We start from the raw sequence: 26,897 nt of genomic DNA on the forward strand, positions 1-26,897 counted from the left end.
GCCTCAACTGCTTCACTGGGCAGGGAATTCCACAGATTCACAACCCTTTGTGTGAAGAAGTTCCTCCTCAACTCAGTCCTAAATATGCTCCCTCTTATTTTGAGGCCATGCCCCCTAGTTCTAGTTTCACCCGCCAGTGGAAACAACCTCCCTGCTTCTATCTTATCTATTCCCTTCATAATCTTACATGTTTCTATAAGATCTCCCCTCATTCTTCTGAATTCCAGTAAGTATAGGCCCAGTCTACTCAGTCTTTCCTCATAAGCCAACCCTCTCAACTCCGGAATCAACCTCGTGAATCTCCTCTGCACCCCCTCCAGTGCCAGTATATCCTTTCTCAAGTAAGGAGACCAAAACTGTACACAATACTCCAAGTGTGGCCTGACCAGCACTTTATCCAGCTGCAAGATAACCTCCCTGTTTTTAAACTCCATCCCTCTAGCAATGAAGGACAAAATTCCATTTGCCTTCTTAATTACCTGCTGTACCTGCAAACCAACTTTTTGCAATTCATGCACATGGACACCCAGGTCCCTCTGCACAGCAGCATGCTGCAATTTTTTACCATTTAGATAATAGTTATATTCCGACCAAAATGGATGACCTCATGTTTACCAACATTATACTCCATCTGCCAGACCCTCGCTCACTCACTTATACTATCTATATCCCTTTGCAGACTTTCAGTGTCCTCTGCACACTTTGCTCTGCCACCCATCTTAGGGTCACCTGTGATTTTTGACACACTTAGTAGGATAGTGAAAAAGGCATATGGGACACTTGCCTTTATCAATCGAGGCATAGTTTACAAAAGCAGGGGTGTCATTATGGAGTTGTAGAGAACTTTGGTGAGGCCACAGCTGGAGTACTGTGTGCAGTTCTGGTCGCCACATTATTAGAAGGATGTGGTTGCACTGGAGGGGATGCAGAGGAAGTTCACCAGGATGCTGCCTGGGATGGAGCATTTAAGTTAATAAGAGAGGTTGGGTAGGCTTGGGTTTTTTTCATTGGAGCAGAGAAGACTTAGGGGGGCGACCTGATCGAGGTGAACAAGATTATGAGGGGCATGGACAGAGTGGATAAGGAGCAGCTGTTCCCCTTAGTTGAAGGGTCAGTAATGAGGGGACATGGGTTCAAGGTGAGGGGCAGGAGGTTTAGGGGGGATGTGAGGAGAATCTTTTTTACCCAGAGGGTGGTGATGGTCTGGAATGCGCTGCCTGGGAGGGTGGTGGAGGCGGGTTGCCTCACATCCTTTAAAAAGTATCTGGATGAGCACTTGACACGTCATCACATTCAGGGCTATGGGCCAAGTGCTGGCAGATGGGATTCGGTGGGAGTTGAGGTGTTTCTAATGTGTTGGTATGGACTCGGTGGGCTGAAGGGCCTCTTCTGCGCTGTATGATTCTATGATTCTAATTGTTATAGTGCAGAAAGAGGCTGTTCGGCCCATTGTTTTGCACCGGCTCTCCAGATGACTTTATGACTTAGGACCATTGCCCTGCCTTTTTCCCGCAGCCATTGGTCCATCTGGTGCATACTTGGTGCCTCAATTCTACACCCATCACCACACCCAACTCCCCACTCAAATTACCTCTGATAACTTGATGTCTTTCTCCATCAACTGCAGTGACAAAAATAACACGGCGCAGAGCTCAACGTGTTAACAGCTACGCAGGCAATCTATTTCCCAATTAACCTAATTTAGTTATGGAAATGAGTTTTATAATTAGAATAATTCAATAAAACGCGTTCTCCAAAATAGCATAATGGCTACCCTTTCCACATCTGACACTGTCAGAAAAATCCCTGTTTGCAGGCTCACGCCCAATTAGCTGAGATTGCTTATTATGCAAACTGGCTTCACCAAATGCAGGCTAATTCATGGAAAGACTTTCATAGATCGTCCCAACGAATAAGGGTATAAATATCACCCCCACCCTCCCCCCCACCTCCCACAACAGGATGGCACGGTGGTATAGCGGTTAGCACTGCTGCCTCACAGCACCAGCGACCCGGGTTCAATTCCGGCCTTGGGCCACTGTCTGTGTGGAGTTTGCACATTCTCCCCATGTCTGCATGGGTTTCCTCCGGGTGCTCCGGTTTCCTCCCACAGTCTGAAAGACGTGTGGGTTAGGGTGCATTGATCGTGCTAAATTCTCCCTCAGTGTATGCGAACAGGCACTGGAGTGTGGCAACCAGGGGATTTTCACAGTAACTTCATTGCAGTGTTAATGTAAGCCTACTTGTGACACTAATAAATAAATTTTAGACTTAAATGTTTTTGTGCTCACTTTGAAGACTTGGTGAAGGCAACCCCAGATTCATACCCTGCTAACGTCAAGAAAGACAGTGGTGCAGTGGTATTGTTGTTGGATGAGTAATCCAGAGACCCAGGGTAAAGCTCTGGGGACCCTGGTTCGAATCCCACCTTGGAAATTTGAATTCAATGAAAATCTGGAATTAAAAGCCGAACAACAACTATTGTCAATCGTCGGGAAAACCCACCTGGTTCACTAATGTCCTTTCAGGAAGGAAATCTGCCGTCCTTACCTGGTCTGGCCTACATGTGACTCAAAAGCCACAGGAATGTGGTTGACTTAACTATTATCAGGGATGGGCAATAGATGCTGGCCCAGCCAGCAACACCATAAATTAATTTTTAAAAAGTCTCCGCTAGTGAGACAGCAAGGAGCAAGAAAATTGGAACAAGGCGAGGCAAAGTTACGAAAGGCCAGTCACTCAATTGTGGTGTTTCCTTTTATTCATTTTTGGGACATGGACATCGCTGGCTGGCATTTATTGTCCATCCCTAGTTGCCCTTGGAGGGCAGTTGAGAGTCAACAACATTGCTGTGGCTCTGGAGTCACGTATAGACCAGACCAGGTAGGATGGCAGATTTCCTTCCTGATGCACCATCAATCGAGCAAAGACTAGTTTGTATGCAAGAACAAATAGGCTTTTATTAGCAAAAGACTTGGAGCACACCCATGCTGACGAACTGGTCCAGACTGAGGCAGGGGGGTGGGGAGCAGTCGCCTTTATACCTGGACTGGGGGGGCGGGGGAGGAGTCTCGGGTAGGGCCGGCAGGGATGTGTCCAGGCATGTCACATATACAGGTAATAAGCTAACAGTGGTTTATCACACTACCCTAAAGGACATTAGTGAACCTGTTGGATTTTTCCGACAATTGACAATGGTTTCAAGGTCATCAGTAGATTCTTAATTCCAGATTTTTTTATTGAATTCAAATTCCACCGTCTGCCGTGGCGGGATTCGAACCTGGGTCCCCAGAACATTAAGTGAGTTTCTGGATTAATAATCTAGCAATAATATCACTAGGCCATCACCTCCCCTCGTGCTGCACTCCATGCCGATGGATCTGTTTGAGTGAATCCTGCAGGATCCCTGCACCAACCCATAGGCCGCACTGAGGGAGTTCTGCAGTAATCTGTCGGCCAGCGAGGTGCAGTAGATGTTCAGTAATGTGTTATTGTTGTACTGAACACAATGGGAATCTATCTGCACAGAACAGAGCCAGTGACCAACTATGAGCTACCTATGCAATACACTGCCCTGTACACAGCCTTCACTTGCTTAACCTATGTCAGAGGGCTTTACTTCCTTCATATAGTGAGGAAGCATGATGTTATGCATGATAAAAACTTGCTCTGTGAGACATCCCGCCACGTCTCTGCTGCCCCTGCCCTTTCACCTTTGCCCTTTCACCTTGCTGCTGTGTTGAAGTGGCCCTAGTCGAAAATGGGGTTCATTGGCCAAAGCAAATTACTGCGGATGCTGGAAATCGGAAACAAATCAGAAAATGCTGGAAAATCTCAGCCAGGTCTGTGGGCAGAGCCAACAGTTTCTGACGAAGGGTCATCTGGACTCAAAATGTTCATAGAATGGTCCCCAAATGCGTGCACCTGGCGATCAATACTCCCAGGGAAGCTCGGAGGTGGGTGCGGCGTTCGGAGGGGGGTGGGGTGCGGGTGGATGGAGGGGAGAGGGTCATGCCAGGTCATGCCAGCTTGAAGGCAGGTATACCATGGGGCCCACTTGGGTAAAGATTATTTCCGATGTCTTGGGACGGCCATTAGAAATGGCAAGGAAATCGTCGAGTGTCTGACTTGATGGCGGGGTGGGCTGCTCCCATTCCATATGTCCCTCAGCCCTCTCTGCTCGGTAACCTGGCTTGGCTCCTGACCTGGCAACGCCTTGATTTTAAAATTCTCACCGTGGTTTTCAAACCCCAGCGTCACCGCCACTCCCCTTCTTCCCTCCCCCACGCACCCCCCCTCCCAACCACCCCCCCCTCCACCAGCTGCCCCCCCCCTCCACCAGCTGCCCCTCCCCTCCATCACTGCAATCTTCTCCAGCTCCATAACCCTTCAACCTCGGATGGCACGATGGCACAGTACCTACCACCGCTGCCTCACAGCGCCAGGGACCCGGGTTCAATTCCCGGCTTGGGTCACTGTCTGTGCGGAGTCTGCACGTTCTCCCCGTGTCTGCGTGGGTTTCCTCCGGGTGCTCCCGTTTCCTCCTGCACACCGAAAGACGTGCTGGTTAGGCGGATTGGCTATTTTAAATTCTCCCTCAAGGTCCCAAGAGGTGGGTGTAATAAATCTGCTGAGGCAGAAGTGCCTTCACCAAATTCCCTTTATTTACAATTCGAACAGCAGTACACAGAGTGCTAGCAGTTAGCCGTCTACCTCCGGGGGTGTCAGAGGAACTGACACGCCCGGTTAAGTACAAGGCAAAGACTCCCTGATTGGCCCATCAATTGGATCCTTAATCAGGGTGTTCATACTCCAATAGGCCAACCTCAGTGGCCTGAATGAAGTCATTACAATGGGGCAATAAGTAGCAGTACAGCCGTGGGAAATATGTGGGATTAGGGCGGGGGTGAGGACCTCTCTCTGTCAGAGAGTCAACGCAACAATGCAGACTGGCCACTTCTGCGCTGTAGGGATTCTATGATAAGATTGCTCCCAGTTCTAGCCCCGAGCACCCCCCTATTTCTGCTCCATTTGGTTGGCCAAGATCCAGACTGGGATCTAGAATTCCCTCCCTGAACTTCTCTGCCTCTGGCCCTCTATCTGCCCCTTTTCTCAGGGACTCTTCCTCTTGTTCTAATGTCTCCTTGCTGTCAGATATTGTCAGTTAACACACAATGCCTTTGGGCCATTTTACTCCGTGTAAGGTGCCAGATCAACACAAGTAGCTGCTGATGAAAGCTGTGGCTTCCCGCCCACGTTCTCCGCACGCTCGCAGTTTGCCATGCGTTTAAAACACAGAGTGTGTGGTCAGTGCCGGAGCAGAAGGTGCCCCCATGCCCGAAGCCAGCTGCCCGCTGTGCTGCTAATAGAGTCAATGGTTCAGCTTGATTGGAGCCAGCTTGGATCAGTCAGACACAGGCAACATCAATTTAGACCAGTTGGAAGTGCATTAAAGGCCAACCTCGGAATAAAAGGTGAGTTTAGAGTGGTCAGGATGGAAGTGCCAATGTGCAGCTGTGGGATCAGCAGGAAGGGAAGCGAAAACACCGGGCCAGGCGATTTAAAACACTCACGGGACGTAATCGAATGGTCATCACCTCCGAATGTATCCCGAAAAAGAAAATCTGCCTTTATCTAGCGCCACTCACATCCTTGGTGAACCTCCAACTCATGGTCTTTATTTATCCTTCAGAGTGCATCCACTGCTGCCACATGGGGTTTCTGCACAGCAAGATCCCACCCACAGCAAGGTGGCCAGCCTGAAATACCCATCTGTGTTTTTTGGACAGTTTTATTGAGGCCTCAATATTGACCCAGGGTCACTCCCCTTGGCCTCCCCTGCATCCACCTGATCTCAGTTCAGCTGCGCCGTTGACAGTGCGGCCCCCCCTCAGCACCGGACAGCGATGTCGTGCAATGCCCTTAACACTCTGAAGGGAGAAATTAAACCCACTCTCCTGACTCAGGGCAGGAGAGCCACACTAACTCTTCCACTCTCACTCTCCGTTCCCCTCTCCCTCCCTCCCTCTCTCCCTCCCCCTCTCCCTCCCCTTCTTTATCTCTCCCCCTTATCCCTCTCACTCACCCTTCCAACCCCCTCTCTCTCACCCCTGCCTTTCCCACGTCTCTCTTCCTCCCCATCTCTTCCCAACTCCCCCCAGCTCTTCCCCACTCTCTCTCCCCCCCAATCTTCCCACTTTCTCCTCCTCTCTCCCCCCCCCCCTCACCCTGGAAAGACAGGAAGGAGGAGTTGAGATCAGTCATGATCTTATTGAATAGGGAATCAGGCTCAGAGGGTCGAATGGCCTACTTTATTTATTGGTGTCACAAGTAGTCTTACATTAACACTGCAATGAAGTTACTGTGAAAATCCCCCAGTCGTCACACTCCGGCGCCTGCTCGGGTACACTGAGGGAGAATTTAGCATGGCCAATGCACCTAACCCGCACGTCTTGCAGACTGTCGGAGGGAACCGGAGCACCCGGAAAAAACCCACGTAGACACGGGGAGAACGTGCAGCCTCCACACAGACAGTGACCCGAGGCCAGGAATTGAACCCAGGCCCCTGGCGCTGTGAGGCAGCAGTGCTAACCACTGTGCCACCATGCCGCCCTAAAGTCCAGCTAGTTGAGGAAACTAGAGAACTGTAGAAAAGTATCCAGGAAGTCTGGAGTTACGTGAACAGAAACCAAGGTATGGCTCAGAAGAATTTAAGGAAGAGTAAACAAAGTGCTTTGAGTTAAAGAGACAATTGCAGTAACCAGATTCAGAGTTGGAAAGTAGCCTTCAAAGGTACAACAAATGTCTGATGCCATTTTAGTAGGCTGGGAATCAAGGATTAAAGCAATCGTGAGTAGTTTGCATCGTAGTCAAGACAAAGAAATCTATAAGGGGTTGGTGTAAAATCCTGGATTGGGTTCACTGTTAAAAGTGGAGTGGAAGCTTTGTTTCAAAGTGTCATTGGGAAAACACGTATTGGATTTTTGAATGCAAACCTTGAAGGGAAAGCATATTTATGAGGGAAAATTTCAAAGTGTGTCTTTTGGGAGTGGAGTTTGGAAACTCTCAGGTGACAATCACCTGGAGGATTCTGAGGAGACATCCATACATGAACTTGGGATTCAGAGTGTATTTGACCACAGTCATCTTGTGTGCTTAAAATTTGTGTTAATGAGACCATTGTAGCTTAAGATGTACTTTGTAATCCATGTTAACCATAAAACCTGTGTGTAGTTGTTCAGCTAAAGGGGGAGTAAAGGAATATTATATCATAGTCTATTTTTCTCATGTTTAATAGATTTTATCTATCATTGTTAAAATTAATTAGCAGTGGGCCAGGGTTCCATTCTGGGATTTTCCCATCCAGTTATAACATTAACTGGGAATTGGAAAAAAAATTATTCAATATACCATATAAAATAATATGCTGCATTTCTTCCTGGCAAAGTGGACAAGTTTACTGTTTTTCCCACATTATACTCCATCTGCCTAATTTTTGCTAACTCCCTCAACTCATCTACATCCCTTTGCAGTCTCTCTACCTCCTCCTGACAGCTTACTTTCCTATCAGTCTTGGTTTCATTGGCAAATTTTGCTACCACACAGTCGGTCCCATCATCCAAGTTCTTGACATGGATTGTAAATAATCGAGGTCCCAGCAGTGCACTATCCTGTGCCACCCCATTGGTTATGGCTTGGTTACCCAAAAGAGACCCATTTATCCCTACTCTCTGCTTCTTGTTAGCTAACCAATCCTCTATCCATGTTAATATGGTACCCTATACATCTTGTTCTCTTATAGAATCATAGAATGCTACAGTACAGAAGGAGGCCATTCAGCCCATCGAATCTGTACCGACCACAATCCCCCCCAGGCCCTACACCTATAACCCCACATATTTACTCTGTATACCCCTGACGTTAAGGGACAATTTAGCATGGCAAATCAACCTAACCTGCATATCTTTGGACTGTGGGAGGAAACCGGAGTACCCAGACACGGGGAGAATGTGCAAACTCCACACAGTGACCTGATTGGAATTGAACTTGGGACCCTGGCGTTGTGTGGCAGCAGTGCTAACCACTGTACCACCTTGCCGCCTTGTGTAGTAACCCTTGATATGACAGCATGTTACTTCCTCAAATAAGACCTTAATACATTAAACATAATTTCTCTTTCACAAACCTATGTTGACTCTCCCTGACCACATTATGATTTTCCAAGTATCCTGCTATAACCTCCTTAATAGTGGACTCTCGCAATTCCCAATGACAGATGTTGAGCGAACTGACCTGTAATTTCCTGTTTTCAGTCTCCCTCCCTTTTTGAGTAAAGGAGTTCCATTTGCTATTTTCCAATTCCCCTGGGAATCCTCCCAAATCAACGGGATTTTTGAAGATTATAACCTATCTGAGACCCAAGGATGCCGGCTCCTCTGCTCCTGGGGGATTTGTCATGCTTTAACAACAAAGAGCAAAGAAAATTACAGCACAGGAACAGGCCCTTCGGCCCTCCAAGCCTGCACCGACCATGCTGCCCGACTGAACTAAAACCCCTTCCGGGGACCATATCCCTCTATTCCCATCCTATTCATGTATTTGTCCAGACACCCCTTAAAAGTCACTATTGTATCCGCTTCCATTACCTCCCCCGGCAGTGAGTTCCAGGCACCCACTAGTCTCTGTGTAAAAACCTTGCCTTGTCCACCTCCTTTAAACCTTGCCCCTCGCACGTTAAACCTATGCCCCCTAGTAATTGACTCTTCCACCCTGGGAAAAAGCTTCTGATTTTATCCACTCTGTCCATGCCCCTCATAATCTTGTAGACTTCTATCAGGTCACCCCTTGTATAATAGTTTTCCTACTGCCTTTTCCCCAGCAATTGTGATGGTTTTAAGTTCCTCCCTCCTGTTCACCTTGTGATTTTTGAGTAACTCGAGGCAATTTTCTAAATCTTCTGCAGCGAAGACAGACAAAAAATGCCCATTCAGTGTTTCCGTCAGCTGCATTTGCATTATCAGTTCCCCAGGCACTCTCTCTCTAGAGGACCAGCACACCTTTAGTTACTCTTTTCATATTCAAACACTTGTACAAACTCTTATTTTCTATTTTCTATATGGGCGGCACGGTGACACAGTGGTTAGCACTGCTGCCTCACAGCGCCAGGGACCCAGGTTTAATTCCCGGCTTGGGTCACTGTCCGTGTGGAGTTTCGTTCTCCCCGTGTCTGCGTGGGTTTCCTCCGGGTGCTCCGGTTTCCTCCCACAGTCCGAAACACGTGCAGGTTAGGTGGATTGGCCATGCTAAATTGACCCTTAGTATCCAGGGAACAAGATAGGATAAATATGTGGGGATACAATCATAGAATCCCTTCAGTGCAGAAGGAGGCCATTCAGCCCATCGAGTCTACACCGACCACAATCCCACCCAGACCCGATTCCCATAACCTCACTATTTACCCTGTGTCAGAGGGACTAGCTAGGGTAAATGCATGGGGTCATGGGGATAGGGCCTGGGTGGGATTGTGGTCAGTGCAGACGCGATGGACCGAATGGCCTCCTTCTGCACTGAGGGATTCTATGATTCTATGATTTACCAGCTCACTTTCTCTCAGACTCTACTTTCTTCCTCTTTATCTTTTATTAGTCGTTTCCCAGCCTTTAGGCTAAGATCAAGCGTGGTATCTGTTCTTGTAAATTTAATATCTGATATATCCCCTACCTGGTGGCCAAATATTAAATTGAGTTCTGGGACAGGGCAGTGGAACAGGGGCTTGCTCCTTCCACACCTCGCATCAACCTGGTCTTGCATTGCCTGCAGGAATAGTGCACCCACCTCACTTCTGGATGGCTGACATGGTGGCACAGTGGTGAGCGTTGCAGCCTCACAGCACCAGGAACTCCAAACTCCAAAGGTGTGCGGGTTAGGTTGATCAGCCATGCTAAAATTGCCCCTTAGTGTCCTGGGATGCGTAGATTAGAGGGATTAGCGGGTAAAATATGTAGGGATATGGGGGTAGGGCCTGGGTGGGATTGCGGTCGGTGCAGACTCGATGGGCCGAATGGCCTCTTTCTGTACTGTAGGGTTTCTATGATTTCTAACTCAGGTTCGATTCCCGGCTCGGGTCACTGTCTGCGCGGAGTCTGCACATTTTCCCCGTGTCTGTGTGGGTTTCCTTTGGGTGCTCCGGTTTCCTCACACAGTCTGAAAGACGTGCTGGTTAGGATGCATTGGCCGTGCTAAATCCTCCCTCAGTGTTCCCGAACAGGCGCCGGAGTGTGACGACGAGGAGATTTTCACAGTAAATTTGTTGCAGTGTTAATGTCAGCCTACTTGTGATACTAATAAATAAACTTTAAACTTTTAGTCATTCTGCTCTATCTTCTGACCGACCACTAATCTTTACCGATTTCTATAGTGTCTCTTTCAATTTGATACAATCCTTCATTCAGGCTCAGACAATGAATTCTTCTCAAAGCGACTTTCTCACTGTAGGATATCCTTTCTCAGAAAGGATTTATCACAAAGTCTTCTACTACATAGAGTCATAGAGGTTTACAGCATGGAAACAGGCCCTTCGGCCCAACTTGTCCATGCCGCCCTTTTTTTTAACCACTAAGCTAATCCCAATTGCCGCATTGGGCCCATATCCCTCTATACCCATCGTACCCATGTAACTGTCTAAATGCTTCTTAAAAGACAAAATTGTACCCGCCTCTACTACTACCTCTGGCAGCTTGTTCCAAACACTTACCACCCTCTGTGTGAAAGAATTGCCCCTCTCACCTTAACCCTATGCCCTCCAGTTTTAGACTCCCCTATCTTTGGGAAAAGATATTCTCTATCTAGCTGATCTATGTCCCTCATTATTTTATAGACCTCTATAAGATCACCCCTAAGCCTCCTACCTCCAGGGAAAAAAGTCCCAGTCTATCCAGCCTCTCCTTATAACTCAAACCATCAAGTCCCGGTAGCATCCAAGTAAATATTTTCTGCACTCTTTCTAGTTTAACAATATCCTTTCTATAATAGGGTGACCGGAACTGTACACAGTATTCCAAGTGTGGCCTTACCAATGTCTTGTACAACTTCAACAAGACATCCCAACTCCTGTATTCAATGTTCTGACCAATGAAACCAAGCATGCCGAATGCCTTCTTCACCACTCTGTCCACCTGTGACTCCACTTTCAAGGAGCTATGAAGCTGTATTCTCAGATCTCTTTGTTCTGTAACTCTCCCCAACGCCCTACCATTAACTGAGTAAGTCCTGCCCTGGTTCAATCTACCAAAATGTATCGTCTCTCGCTATCGTTAAGATGGTTCCATAGTGAGGTGACTTCTTGCGAGCTGTCCCCAGCACACCCTCTAATTCTATCTTTTACTCTCGTTCTATGCTTCTAAAACTCCACTCTAACTCTGATAAACTCTCTAACAATGCTTTAATTCAATCACTTCTCCCCTGCTGCCATTAGACTTTTGAATGGACCTACCTTATATTAACCTGATCTTTCTCTACACCCGAGCTATGACTGTAACACTACATTCTGCATCCTCTTCTTTCCTTCTCTATGAACGGTATGCTTTGTATAGCGTACAAGAAACAATACTTTTCACTGTATACTAATACATGTGACAATAATAAATCAAATCAAATCAAACTAACGATGTGTTTAATCAACCATCACCTTTTTCTTACCTCCTGTCCTTTCAAAATGTCAAGTAACCTTCTACATTTAGATCCCAGCCTTGGTTGCCTTGCAACCAAGACTCTGTAATAGATATCCGGTTATACAGATTTATTCTATCTGTTGTAACAATTCATATATTTTGTTCCTGCACGGCTGGAATTGAAGGAGAGGCAATGTTAGCATGCGGGTGACGTAAGTCGTTTGATGCACTTGCTCCCCACAAGTTTTTGGTGCTCTCTCTGCAGACATGAGCCCAGAACAGAATTAAGCTCAGTAGACAAAACGATATAGGAGCAGAATTAGGCCATTCGGCCCATCGAGTTTACTCCACCATTCAATCATGGCTGATAAGTTTCTCAACCCCATTCTCCCGCCTTTTCCTCGGAACCTTTGATCCCCTTACCAATCACGAACCTATCTATCTCTGTTTTAAATACACTCAATGACCCGGCCTCCACAGCCTTCTGTGGGAATGAATTCCACAGATTCACCACTCTCTGGCTGAAGAAATTCCTCCTCCTCTCGGTTCTAAAGGGGAGTCCCTTTACTCTGAGGCTGTGCCCTCAGATCCTGGTCTCTCCGACTAATGGAAACATCTTCCTCATGTCCACTCTATCCAGGCCTCCCAGTATTCTGTAAGTTTCAATGAGATTACAAGGGGGCATAACTATAGGGTTCAGTGGGAGACATAGGAAGGATGTCCGAGGGTAGGTTCTTTACTCAGAGAGTGGTTGGGGTGTGGAATGGACTGCCTGCAGTGATAGTGGAGTCAGACACTTTAGGAACATTTAAGCGGTTATTGGATAGGCACATGGAGCACACCAGGATGATAGGGAGTGGGATAGCTTGATCTTGGTTTCAGATAAAGCTCGGCACAACATCGTGGGCCGAAGGGCCTGTTCTGTACTGTACTGTTCTATGTTCTATGAGATCCCCCTCATCTTCTAAACTCCATCGAGTACAGAGCCAGAGTCCCCAGACGCTCCTCATACGACAAACTTTTCATTCCAGGGATCATTCTTGTGAATCTCCTCTGAACCCTTTCCAAAGCCAGCACATCCTTCCTTCGATACGGGGCCCAAAACTGCTCACAATACTCCAAATGGGGTCTGACCAGAGCCTTATACAGCCTCAGCAGTACATCCCTGCTTTTGTATTCTAGCCCTCTCGAAATGAACGCTAACATTGCAATTGCCTTCCTAACTACCGACTCAACCTGCTAGTTAACCGTAAGAGAATCCTGAACTAGGATTCCCAAATCCCTTTGCACTTCTGATTTCAAGGATTAGATTTCTTAGAATCCTACAGCAGAGAAGGAGGCCATTCGGCCCATCGAGTCTAAACGGACCACAATCCCACTCAGGCCCTATTCCCGTAACCCCACATATTTACACTATCTAGTTCTCCTGACACTAAGGGGCAATTCAGCATGGCCAATCCACCTAACCCGCACATCTTTGGACAGTAAGGGACAATTTAGCATGGCCAATCCACCTAACCCGCACATCTTTGGACTGTGGGAGGAAACCGGAGCACCCGGAGGAAACCCACGGGGAGAACGTGCAAACTCCGCACAGACAGTGACCCGAGGCTGGAATCGAACCCGGGTCCCTGGCACTGTGAGGCAGCAGTGCTAATCGCTGTGCCACCGTGCCGCCCATTTCTGAATTATTTTCCCCATTTAGAAAATGGTTTTGGCTGAGTGCCAAATTCTCCATTCTCACAGGCAGTGGAGTGTGCGAGACTGGAAAATTCCGGTGCGGACAGAGTTAGCCGGCAGAGTGAGTTCAGCTCTGCGAAGTTTGCAAGGTTGATGTTGCAATCACATCAGCATCACGTCACTGAGTCTTCCCTCCAGCCGGAAGGCAAATCCATTAATCATTCCTGAATTCCAATTAATCCTTCTCGCCCCCTCTCCGCTCACCCCCAAACAAGTTCACCGTAAAAAAACTGTACATGATGACAACTTGGAGCAATGAAGGACAGTGAGAGGTGAGGTGACGATGAGTTTTTAATAAGAAGGATTGGCCTGTTCTGATAAATTACCCAACTGGTTGTCATTTCAAATTAGCCGGTAGCCGACTGTGGATCTGACAGAGAATGGATCTCGATTCAAGATGATTTTTTTCCAACTAGTTAGAATCATAGAATCTCTACAGTGCATAAGGAGGCCATTTGGCCCATCGAGTCTGCACCAACCACAATCCCACCCAGGCCCTATCCCCGTAACCCCACATATTTTACCCTGCTAATCCCTCTAACCTAAGCATCCCAAGACACTAAGGGTCAATTTAGCATGGCCAATCAACCTAACCCGCATGTCTTACAGACTGTGGGAGGAAACCGGAGTACCCAGAGGAAACCCACGCAGACATGGGGAGAACGTGCAGACTCTGCACAGACAGTGACCCAAGCCAGGAATCGAACCCATGTCCCTGGCACTGTGAGGCAGCAGTGCTAATCACTGTGCCACCGTGCCATCCTCGTTAAAGTCAGGAAATATCCAATGACAGTGGCTATGGTTCTGAACAATCAGTGTTGGTCAGGGCAGGTTACGTCCATTCAGCAACCACCCCCCCCCCTCCCCCCCTCAGCTCCTGCCGACTCCCCTCCATCACTCGATCTCTTCCGCCATTCCACTGAGTGTTGGTGGGTCAACTCCCGGCTCACGCCTCTGCCTCACCTCCTTCAGTATCTCTGCCCCAGTAAAGATATCCTCAGTCTCCAACTCAAAGGCTTCAGCTGTTCCCCCAGCAGCATCCGCAGCCTTTAGGAGGGGAGGGAAATCCGGATCTCTCCCACCCTTTGTGTAAAGGTGAGCTTCCAAAGGCCCATCCTGAGTGTCATGGCTCCAACTTCAACATTGTGTCATCACCCAACACCCCCCCTCCTCCTCCACCCGCAGTTCTCCCAAGACACCAGAAGGTTTCTCTGTACTTCCTCGATCAAGTTCCTTTGACCATCTTACACAGCGCCATCTGGCTACCCCTCAACCCCCAGATATTCCAGGCAATAACAAGCCACGTCTGGGCAAACTGTCCTCTGACACCTTTCGCAACCTCCGAGTGTGCTTTACAATGAGATCCTTAGTCATAGAATTCCTACAGTGAATAAGGAGGCTATTTGGTCCATCGAGCCTGCACCGACAACAATCCCAGGCCCTATCCCCATAAACCTATGTATTTACCCCACTAGTCCCCCTGGCATTAAGGGCCAATCAACCTAACCTGCACATCATTGGACTGTGGGAGGAAATCGGAGCACCCGGAGGAAACCCACGCAGACACGGGGAGAACGTGCAGACTCCACACAGACAGCGACCCATGCCAGGAATCGAACCCGGATCCCTGGCGCTGTAAGGCAGCAGTGCTAACCACTGTGCCACCGTGCTGCTCTAATCACCATCACATCACAGAACACATTCTCTGTAACAGTAATACATTCTCAGCAATCCTTTAGACCCTGTTGCCAATCCTCTCTCAATCCATGCTTCGTGATGTTAGAACCTTTGTATGATTTGATTTGATTTGATTTATTATTGTCACATTTATCGGGATACTATTTCTTGTGCACTGGACAGACAAAACATACCGTTCATAGAGTACATAGGGGAGAAGGAAAGGAGTGGGTGCAGAATGTAGTGTTACGGTCATAGCTAGGGTGCAGAGAAAGATCAACTTAATGTGAGGTAGTTCCATTCAAAAGTCTGACAGCAGCAGGGAAGAAGCTGTTCTTGAGTCGGTCGGTACGTGATCTCAGACTTCTGTAGCTTTTTCCCGATGGAAGAAGGTGGAAGAGAGAATGTCCGGGGTGCGTGGGGTCCTTAATTATGCTGGCTGCTTTCCTGAAGCAGCGGGAAGTGTAGATGGAGTTGATGGATGGGAGGCTGGTTTGAGTGTTGGACTGGGCTTCGTTCACGACCCTTTGTAGTTCCTTGAAGGCACTGCCTGTGCTGCTATTGATGGTCCCTTTCTCTGGAAGAAATATCCAGAGTTAGAAATTGTTCATCTGCAGAGATTCTCTGGAGCTCTGGGCACATTGACAACTGCAAGGGGAGTGCATGCGGGTCATTGCCAGCAAGATAAATTGCCCAATTAAAAATTGCAATGATACGTTGCCAAGTCACACATCTTCTTGTAAGAATGGAACAAATGTATCTGCGGAAGTGCAGTGTGAGGTCGTATTCTGCGGTCATTGATTTTCTGTTGTCCGAGTCCCAGTGCCTTGTTAGATGTCAAGACAGGCCTTCCTGAACCTGCTTCCAAACAGGCTGCATCCACAACCAGGAAGTCCCAGAGCAGCAGTCATTACAAAGAAATACTACCCCTCCCCTCCCAAACCCCATTTCCGATCCATCTCCATTTCCATTCCATCTGTATACACAAATACACACAAATTTAAAATAAATATTAAAACGGACTGTCACAGCTTCTATAGGGACGTGAATAGGAAGCCTTTTGCTGAGAGAAATGTGGGCCCACTGCAGGCAGTCAGGAACATTCATCATGGGGAACGGAGAAATGGCAGAGAAGCTAAATAATTACTTTGGGTGAGATTCTCCGACCGCCAACCACGTGCTTCCTGCCAGCGGGAGGTGGCGCCTTGTTTGTCAGCGAAGGGATTCTCCAGTCGCGCCGCTGTCAATGGAAATTCCCATTGACGTCACCCCACACCAGTGGGGAATCCATGGGCTGGGGGTGCCCTGTCGACGGGACCAGAGAATCCCGCCTGGTGTGAACGGCCGGGGAATTCTAGCCATTGTTTCTGTCTTCACTGAGGAAGTTACAGGAAATCTCCCAGAAGTAGAGATCCAAGGGGCTGGGTAAGAATGCGGAGATCTGCATTCTGCATGAGAAGGGCCTCTTCTGAGCTGTATGATTCTATGATTGTATTGAATGGCGGAGCAGACTCAATGGGCTGAATGGTCTACTCCTGTTCCGACGTTCTGACATATGCAAATCATCAAAAGTGTGTTAATTTGGCATTTCGTGGCGGTATCATGGAACGTGGGCGTTGCCGGCTAGGCCAACATTGATACCCGTCCCTAATTGCTCCTGATTGCTGCCTTCTTGAACCACTGCAGTCCCGGAGGTAGGTACACCCACCGTGCTGATAAGGGAGGGAGTTCCAGGATTTTGACCCAGTCAGTGAAGGTACGGTGTCTTCCGTGTCTGCATGACTGTCATGTTTTCCACCAAGTTGGGGAGAGGGGAATAACGGGAACATCCGTCCACGGTTTCAAGTCTGGACGGTGCGCGGCTTTGCGGGGAAATGTATAGGTGGTGCTGCCCCTGCTGTCCTCGTGTTTCTAGGGTGGTTGAGGTAGTGGGTTCAACAGGTTGTGTTGACGAACCCCCGCCCCGTGAGTCTCTGCAGTGGTTCCTGTAGATGGCACACACGGCTGCCAGTGTGCTTTGGTGGTGGAGTGAGTGAGAGTTGAATGACGATGGACGGGCTTCGCAACAACATAACGGAATTAAAATAATTTTAGTACTTGCTGCACAGAGAGTGGAGAGTGGGGGGCTGGGTAAGATCAGTGGTTGTGCTTGGGATGCTCCCTCAATAGAAGCAGGCCTGACAGCGAGGCAGGGAGCAGAGGCAGAGCAAAAGACTCCAGATAAGTGTAGGTTGCCAGCCCTGGTTTGATAACCCCATGGAGATTGTGGCATACACTCACACACCTCCAGCCAACATGACACCCCATCACTGCCTGCTCCCCCTCCCATATCTGCCTTCCAAACTACAGTTGTTTTTCAAAAAACAAACCAAAGTCTGGCAGCAGCAGCCAGGAACTGAGGCGGTAAATGTCTGGTACACGGGGGACTTTCCTGGGAGTCTGGGCATCACAAAGAGAGAGGGGAGGAGATTGGAGTGAGAGGCCCGTTAGAGTTACAATTGATTAAGACATTGGGAAATGTTGATGTGAAATAGTCCAGGGTGTGGCCTTGAGATCTCGTTTTTGATCCCCAATGTAACATATTCACACACAGACCCAGTGCATCATGTTGTGTGATCCCTGGTGTAATATACTCACACACAGACCCAGTGCATCATGTTGTGTGATCCCTGGTGTAATATACTCACACACAGACCCAGTGCATCATGTTGTGTGATCCCTGGTGTAATATACTCACACACAGACCCAGTGCATCATGTTGTGTGATCCATGGTGTAATATACTCACACACAGACCCAGTGCATCATGTTGTGTGATCCCTGGTGTAATATACTCACACACAGACCCAGTGCATCATGTTGTGTGATCCCTGGTGTAATATACTCACACACAGACCCAGTGGATTGTGTTGTGTGATCCCTGGTGTAATATAATCACACACAGGCCCAGTAGATTGTGTTGTGTGATCCCTGGTGTAATATACTCACACACAGACCCAGTAGATTGCGTTGTGTGATCCCTGGTGTAATATACTCACACACAGGCCCAGTAGATTGTGTTGTGTGATCCCTGGTGTAATATAATCACACACAGGCCCAGTAGATTGTGTTGTGTGATCCCTGGTGTAATATACTCACACACAGACCCAGTAGATTGCGTTGTGTGATCCCTGGTGTAATATACTCACACACAGGCCCAGTAGATTGTGTTGTGTGATCCCTGGTGTAATATAATCACACACAGGCCCAGTGGATTGTGTTGTGTGATCCCTGGTGTAATATACTCACACACAGACCCAGTAGATTGTGTTGTGTGATCCCTGGTGTAATATACTCACACACAGACCCAGTGGATTGTGTTGTGTGATCCCTGGTGTAATATAATTATGATGTGGAAATGCCGGCGTAGGACTGGGGTAAACACAATAAGGATTTTAACAACACCAGGTTAAAGTCCAACAGGTTTATTTGGTAGCAAAAGCCACTAGCTTTCGGAGCGCTGCTCCTTCGTCAGATGCAGCGCTCCGAAAGCTAGTGGCGTTTGCTACCAAATAATGTTGGACTTTAACCTGGTGTTGTTAGACTCCTTACTGTAATATACTCACACACAGGCCCAGTGGATTGCGTTGTGTGATCCCTGGTGTAATATACTCACACACAGGCCCAGTGGATTGTGTTGTGTGATCCCTGGTGTAATATACTCACACACAGGCCCAGTAGATTGTGTTGTGTGATCCCTGGTGTAATATAATTATGATGTGGAAATGCCGGCGTAGGACTGGGGTAAACATAATACGGATTTTAACAACACCAGGTTATAGTCCAACAGGTTTATTTGGTAGCAAAAGCCACTAGCTTTCGGAGCGCTGCTCCTTCGTCAGATGCAGCGCTCCGAAAGCTAGTGGCGTTTGCTACCAAATAATGTTGGACTTTAACCTGGTGTTGTTAGACTCCTTACTGTAATATACTCACACACAGGCCCAGTGGATTGTGTTGTGTGATCCCTGGTGTAATATACTCACACACAGGCCCAGTGGATTGTGTTGTGTGATCCCTGGTGTAATATACTCACACACAGGCCCAGTGCATCATGTTGTGTGATCCCTGGTGTAATATAATCACACACAGGCCCAGTGGATTGTGTTGTGTGATCCCTGGTGTAATATAATCACACACAGGCCCAGTGGATTGTGTTGTGTGATCCCTGGTGTAATATAATCACACACAGGCCCAGTGGATTGTGTTGTGTGATCCCTGGTGTAATATAATCACACACAGGCCCAGTGCATCATGTTGTGTGATCCCTGGTGTAATATAATCACACACAGGCCCAGTGGATTGTGTTGTGTGATCCCTGGTGTAATATATTCACACACAGGCCCAGTGGATTGTGTTGTGTGATCCCTGGTGTAATATATTCACACACAGGCCCAGTAGATCATGTTGCGTGATCCCTGGGCCTGACATAACTCCCTCCAGGTACTGTTCACTGCGGACACGTGGTCTCGCTGGTGTTCTGGTGTGGTGTGACGGTCTCTGCTCTGTACTCTGCAGCTTTGTCTTTTGCTGTCCACTTTCCTGTGTTTCCCATCCTATCTTCTCTTGGCCTTTCTCTCGTTCCCCCTGCAGGCCGCTCGCCACCACGCGTCCTCCAGCCCGGAGGTTGGGACGGTCGGGGGATCCTGCATAACCGGCACCAGCGCTGCTCCATGATCGCTCGTCCAGAGGCCCAGTACAAGTGGGGTGAGTCCATTACCTCTTCCATCTTCTCTGCCTCAAGCCTGCTTCCTTTTCTCTCTCTCCATCTCTCTCTTTTAATCCTCCTTCTCTCATCTCATCATTTTCTTCTCACAGTATAAAGATGTGCGGATTAGATGGATTGGCCATTGTTAAATTGCTTCTTACTGTTCAAATATGTGCAGGGTAGTGGATTAGCCATGGTAAACTCGTGGGGTTTTGGGAATAGGATTGGGTGTTGGCCTGGGTAAGTTGTTTTTCAGAGAGCCAGTGCAGCCTCGATGGGCAGAATGGCCTGCATCTTGGGGCGGCACGGTGGCCCAATGGTTAGCACTGCTGCCTCACAGCGTTAGGAACCCAGGTTCAATTCTGGCCTCATGTCACTGTCTGTGTGGAGTTTGTGCGTTCTCCCCGTATCTGCGTGGGTTTCCTCCGGGTGCTCCGGTTTCCTCCCATAGTCTGAAAGATGTGCGGGTTGAGTGGATTGCCCATGCTAAATCGACCCCAGTGTCAGGGGATTAGCAGAGTAAATATGTGGGGTTGTGGGGATAGGGCCTGGGTGGGATTGTGGTTGGTGCAGACTTGGTGGGCCGAATGGCCTCACTCTGCACGGTAGGGATTCTATGATACGATGATGATGATCTCTTTCACCTCTCCCATCTGTTGTGAACACTGTTGACTATTATTATACCATGTCTCCTACGGTGTCATAGGAACAGCACCGCGCCAGGGACACGGGTTCGATTCCCGGCTTGGGTCACTGCCTGTGCGGAGCTGGCCCACCAAAGTGGGACTGGAAAAACCCACCCTCAGACACTCGGATACACAGATCTTTAAAATGTCAGGAACCAGGAAGAGAGGATAATCAGGGAGGCTATCAGGACGGCACGATGGCACAGTGGTTAGCACTGCTGCCTCACAGCACCAGAGTCCCGGGTTCAATTCCCAGCTTGGGTCACTGTCTGTGTGGAGTTTGCACATTCTCCCTGTGTCTGCGTGGGTTTCCTCTGGGTGCTCCAGTTTCCTCCCACAGTCCAAAAGACGTGCTGGTTAGGGTGCATTGGCCGTGCTAAGTTCTCCCTCAGTGTACCCAAACAGTCGCCGGAGTGTGGCGACTGGGGGATTTTCACAGTAACTTCATTGCAGTGTTAATGTCAGCCGACTTGTGACTCTAATAAATAAATGAAATAAACAATGAATTCATAGAACTCATCAAATCCCTACAGTGCAGAAGGAGACCATTCAGCCCATCGAGTCTGTACTGACCACAATCCCACCCACCCAGGTCCTACCCCCGTAATCCTCATTTATTCTGCTAATCCCCCTGACACTAAGGGGCAATTTAGCATGGCCAATCCACACATCTTTGGACGATGGGAGGAAACCAGAGCACCCGGAGGAAACCCACGCAGACACAGGGAGAATGTGCAGACTCTGCACAGTGACCCGAGGCCGGAATTGAACCTGGGACCCTGTGAGGCAGCAGTGCTAACCACTGTGCCATCGTGCCGTCCTGATAGCCTCCCTGATTATCCTCTCTTCCTGGTTCCTGACATTTTAAAGATCTGTGTATCCGAGTGTCTGAGGGTGGGTTTTTCCGGTCCCACCTTGGTGGGCCAGCTGAAGGTCCATTGAGTCTGACGGGACTGGAAAACCTCAGGCTAATAGACGGGACTTCGGGCTGCGTGCACGCCCCAAGAATGGAAAGACCCGTCCGAGGTCTACGCACCTTCGCATGCTCCGCCGGATTTTCCGTTCCGCCTGCTACAATTCCCACGGCGGGCAAGACGGGAAAATCCTGCCCTAAGTCTCTTTGGACTTTCACTGTTTCTCACCATTTAGACCGTGCGGCCATTCTATCCTCTATACATCTCGACTGGGTGATTTTGCATTTGCCTGCACCAACATCCAGTTGTCGCGCTTTTGCCCACTCTCGTAACCTAGTGGTGACGGCCCAATGGTATTATTGCTAGAAATCTACTGTCCTTACCTGGTCTGGCCTACATGTGACTCCAGGGCCACAGCAATGTGGTTGACTCTCAACTGCCTTCCAAGGGCAACTAGGGATGGGCAATAAATGCTGACCCAGCCAGCGACGCCCATGTCCCACGAATGGATAATAAAAAATATCTTTGTGTTGTCACAGTTCCATCTGTTTTGTTAGTGAAGACAATGCAGTATTGATCTCACCTACTCTCTGATATGAATCATACTCGCATTTTGGGCATTGTAGTGTTGGAGAGCAAGCCTATCTGAGCAATTACACCCCCATCCCCACCCCCGCCCACCCCCAGGATAGAGTCATAGAGGTTTACAGCATGGAAACAGACCCTTTGACCCAATTTGTCCATGCCGCCCAGTTTTTACCATAAAGATAGCCCCAATTGCCTGTGTTTGGCCCGTATCCCTCTATATCCATTTTACCCATGTAACTGTCTAAATGCTTTTTAAAAGACAAAATTGGACCCGCCTCTACTACTACATGTGACAGCTTGTTCCAGACACTCACCACCCTCTGTGTGAAAAAATTGCCCCTCTGGACCCTTTTGTATCTCTCCCCTCTCACCTTAAACCTATGCCCTCTAGTTTTAGGCTCCCCTACCTTTGGGAAAAGATATTGACTATCTAGCTGATCCGTGCCCCTCATTATTTTATAGACCTCTATAAGATCACCCCTAAGTCCTGGGAAAATAGTCCCAGTCTATCCAGCCTCTCCTTAAAACTCAAATCATCAAGTCCTGGGAGCATCCAAGTAAATCCTGGGCTCTTATCTCTCACATTCTGTCGGGAGAGAATGTTCCGGAGGTTTCGAAATACCAGCAGCCTTCACAGTGCCCTCCTGATGAGCCTCGGTTAGTTCGCCCTCTCGCTCCTCAGTCGGAGAGGGTGGTGTTGGAGGGTTCAAGGGTTGCCCCAGAGTCTTTGGGTGCATGTTCTCTGCTGACCGGTTCCCGGTTGGGGAGGTGGAGGGAGCGCTGTGCTTTCGGAGCTGCCGCCTTTGCACGCAGAACATCTGTCTGTGCGGCAACCATCCCCACCTCAGTGCCCTAACTGATGTCTATCCCTCACTGAAAACAGGTGATCCGGTCAGTATCATAGAATCCTACAGTGCAGAAGGAGGCCATTCGGCCCAATCCCACCCAACCCCTATCCCATAAACTCACATATTTACCCAACTTATCTCCCTGACTCTAAGGGTCAATTTAGCATGGCCAATACACCTAACCAGTACGTCTTTCGGACTGTGGGAGGAAACCGGAGCACCCGGAGGAAACCCACATAGACACGGGGGGAACATGCAGACTCCACGCAGACAGTGATCCGATTAGGGAATCGAACCTGAGTCCCTGGCGCTGTGAGGCAGCAGTGCTACCCACTGTGCCACCGTGCTGCCCATAAAGTGTCTCATAGCGAGAGCATGCTGTGCACAAATGTCCTGCAATACAGCAATGACCATACTTGCAACAAAAAGGGTGTTTTGTTGGCAATGAACTGTCCTTGGATGTCCTGAGGTTGTGAATGGTGCCTACATTATTCATACGGGAGGCCCAGGAGCCCACTGGATTTGCCCACGTTTCATTTTTTCACAGGCTGTGGGCATTCCCACTGGTGATTTTCATTCCACTCTCAATGTTATCAAACCAAATCAGTCATGATCTCAATGAATGATGGAGTAGACTCAATGGGCCAAATGGCCTGTTTCTGCTCCGACGTCTCATAAGACCAGAAGATATAGGAACAGAATTTGGCCATTCGGCCTATCGGGTTTGCTCCGCCATTCGATCATGGCTGATAAGTTTCCCAATCCCATTCTCCTGCCTTCTCCCATAATCTTTGATCCCCTTACCAAACAAGAACCTATCTATCTCTGTCTTAAATACACTCAATGACCTGGCCTCCACAACCTTCTGTGGCAAAGAGTTCCACAGATTCACCACCCTGGTGAAGAAATTCCTCCTCATCTTGATTCTAAAGGGTTGTCCCTTTACTCTGAGGCTGTGCTCTCGGATCCTAATCTCTCCAACAAATGAAAACATCTTCCTTGCGTCCACTCTATCCAGGCCTTTCAGTATTCTGTAAGTTTCAGTGAGATTCCTCCCCCTCATCCTTCTAAACGCCATCGAACACAGGGTGGCACGGAGGTTAGCAATGCCGTCTCACAGTGCCAGGGACCCAGTTCGATTCCGGCCTTGGGTCACTGTCAGTGTGGAGTTTGTATGTCCTCCCCCGTCTCTGCGTGGGTTTCCTCCGGGTGCTCCAAGTTCCACCCACAGTACAAAGATGTGCTGGTTAGGTGGATTGGCCATGCTAAATTGCCCCTTCGTGTCAATGGGTAAATAGGTGGGGTTATGGGGATAGGGCCTGGGTAGGATTGTGCAGACTTGATGGGATGAATGGCCTCCTTCTGCACTGTAGGGATTCTATGAAATGTTGCAAAGGTATTTAAAGGTTGTCTACATAGAACAAGTTGCACTCTGAGGTACAACTGAGATATATGTAATATTCACTGTATACATGCAGTCAATCATTCATCCCGAGGGGGTTCTGCTCCCCTCAGTTCACTGTGGTTGAAAGGTCTTAGACAGCGACCTTCCCCATTGCGCCTCTGTGCTGGCTGTCCCAAGCTTTAGTGCGTCCCTCAGCACGTCGTCCTGGGCTCTGGAATGTGCCAGTCTGCAACACTCAGTCAGGGACAACTCCTTGTACAGGAAGACCAACAAGTTTCGGGCAGACCAAAGAGCATCCTTCACGGGGTTGATGATCCCCCAGCAACTTCTGATGTTTGTCTCGGAGTGTGTCCCTGGGAATGGCCCATAGAGCACGGACAGTTACATCTTCCAGGATCACTCATTCCCATCTCCGGGGATATCCCAATGCCTCCCAGAATTACTGACAATCCATCCAATCTCCCACACCCCCATCACACTCTGTGTACCCCAAACATCACCCCCACGCCACACCCCCGTCACACACTGTGTACCCCAAACATCACCCCCACGCCACACCCCCGTCACACACTGTGTACCCCAAACATCACCCCCACGCCACACCCCATCACACTCTGTGTACCCCAAACATCACCCCCACGCCACACCCCCATCACACACTGTGTACCCCAAACATCACACCCCATCACGCTCTTTGTACCCCAAACATCAACTCCACCTCCACCCCGTCACATCCTGTGTACCCTGAACACCACCCCCAAATTCCCCCCCCCCCAACCCTGATCATTCACACACTCCCCTCCGACTGCCACCCCATTCCCCAATCACCCGCATGCACCCTTCCTCCCGATCATTCTGGATCATGTCGCAGGATAGCCCGTTCCCGCTCCTGCTCTCTCTTTATTTCTGTTGCCAACTGATGAACGGGCAGCCCCCTTACCTGTGGAGAATAACGGGACGTTATTTGGAGTGTCCAAGTGGATTGAGTGATTAGGCTGCCCAGTTTAAAGGCCACACTGCACTGGCGGGTGTGGAGGCTTAACTGAGAACTCGGCCACATTTGGTAGGGAGGGGTTGGGGTGGGAAAATGCAATGATGATTCAATCTCCTTCCCTCAAAGTGGAAATCCAGAACATTCTCCACGAAGAAAGGTGGTTTTGAGTGAAAATTTCAAACCCAGTGCTTGCTGATTTTTTGTGTGTGTCAGAGCCTGGGAAAGCACAGAGTTCAGATACCAATCAGCCATCTCACTGAATGGTGGAATAGGTTTGAGGGGCTGAATGGCTGTTACTAATGTTCCTGAAAATGTATGTGTGAATTTGTGTGTGTGTGAGCGCGCGCACACGTGAGTTTGTCTGTGAGTGTGTGCACATGAGTATATCTGTGCATGCGAGTGTGTGTGTGTACACATGAGTGTGTCTGTGTGTGAGTGCACATGGGTGGTTCTGTGTGGGTGTCTATGTGTCTGAGCATTTCTATGTGAGTGTGGGTATATGTGCGTCTAGGTACTGTGGTGAACCATTGTTGGTTCCCACTAGGTAGTGCTGAGCCATGGTCTGGCCAGTACTATGAGTCTGTATATATGTTACTGTTGGGGTTAGGGTTGGGCTGTTCTACCTGTTAATATAGTTGTTATGGTACACCCCAGTTGGCTCCGCCTCCTGGGAGAGGTATAAAGGTCACTGCTCTGCCTGGTGACCCTTTAGTCTGGGATCGTGTACTGTATATGGTAGCTCTGTTATTGTTGGCAATAAAAGCCTTTATTTCCTGAGTACATCACGCCTCTCGTGTGTTATATCGCGCATCAATTTTATTGCCAACAATAAATTCTTTTCTTTGGAAAAAAAAAACGACAAAGAAAACATGGAGCAAATGCTTAAACCCGAACGTTGGACCCACGTGCGGCGGGCGCATCGAACAGTTTCGACCACTGGCTGAAGTGTTTCCAGGATTACCTCGACGCCTCCACAGCGGTCAACAACGACGCCGACAGACTCCGGGTCCTCCACGCGAGGGTAAGCGACGCTGTATACCTAGCGATCCGAGCGGCCACCGACTACAAAGGGGCCCTCAGGCTTCTCAAGAAGCGATACAACAAACCGCCGAATGAGATGCATGCTCGATATCGTCTAGCCACTCGACGGCGGCAGCCCGGCGAAACGACGGAACAGTACGCGTGCGAGCTTCAGCAGCTAGCCAGAGCCTGCAACTGCAAGGCAGTGTCGGCAGACCAGTACATGAACGACCTCACTCGAGATGCGTTCGTGGCGGGAATCGGCTCGTCGTACATCCGCCTTCGGCTGTTGGAGCAAGGTAACCTCGACCTCACTAAATCCATAGAGTTAGCTGACGCTCTAGAAAAGGCCTCCAAAAGTCTGGAGATGTACCCCGACGACCACGTGGAGACAGTGTGGCAGGGGCAGTCACAGACCCCACTTCATTCAGCGGGACCGGAAAACTGCGCGATTGCGTTCCCAGCCTCGGACCTGACGACGGCAGCAGCTCCAGGTGGCCCGCGGTGTTACTTCTGTGGGGGGGTGAAACACCCTCGACAGCGATGTCCAGCTAAAGCGGTGTTGTGCTTCGCCTGCGGCAAGAAGGGGCACTATTCCAAGGTATGCCGGTCC

The 26,897-nt window shown here is 48.9% G+C and overlaps 1 protein-coding gene and 1 non-coding gene across 2 annotated transcripts in view; both read left to right on the forward strand.

The window, feature by feature from the left end:
* The window catches only part of LOC144496840 (ras/Rap GTPase-activating protein SynGAP-like), a 770,844-nt gene that overhangs the window by 202,808 nt on the left and 541,139 nt on the right, over positions 1–26,897 (forward strand). The window contains exon 2 of the mRNA XM_078217405.1: positions 19,715–19,828. Coding sequence (XP_078073531.1) covers positions 19,715–19,828 — 114 coding nt within the window. The remainder of the gene's footprint in view (positions 1–19,714; positions 19,829–26,897) is intronic.
* Positions 9,645–9,835, forward strand: LOC144498005 (U2 spliceosomal RNA). Its single transcript, XR_013498598.1, has one exon. It is a non-coding gene; the product is annotated as a U2 spliceosomal RNA (small nuclear RNA).

This window comes from Mustelus asterias, chromosome 8 (assembly GCF_964213995.1).
Source record: "Mustelus asterias chromosome 8, sMusAst1.hap1.1, whole genome shotgun sequence".
In the NCBI taxonomy this organism is placed as follows: domain Eukaryota; kingdom Metazoa; phylum Chordata; class Chondrichthyes; order Carcharhiniformes; family Triakidae; genus Mustelus; species Mustelus asterias.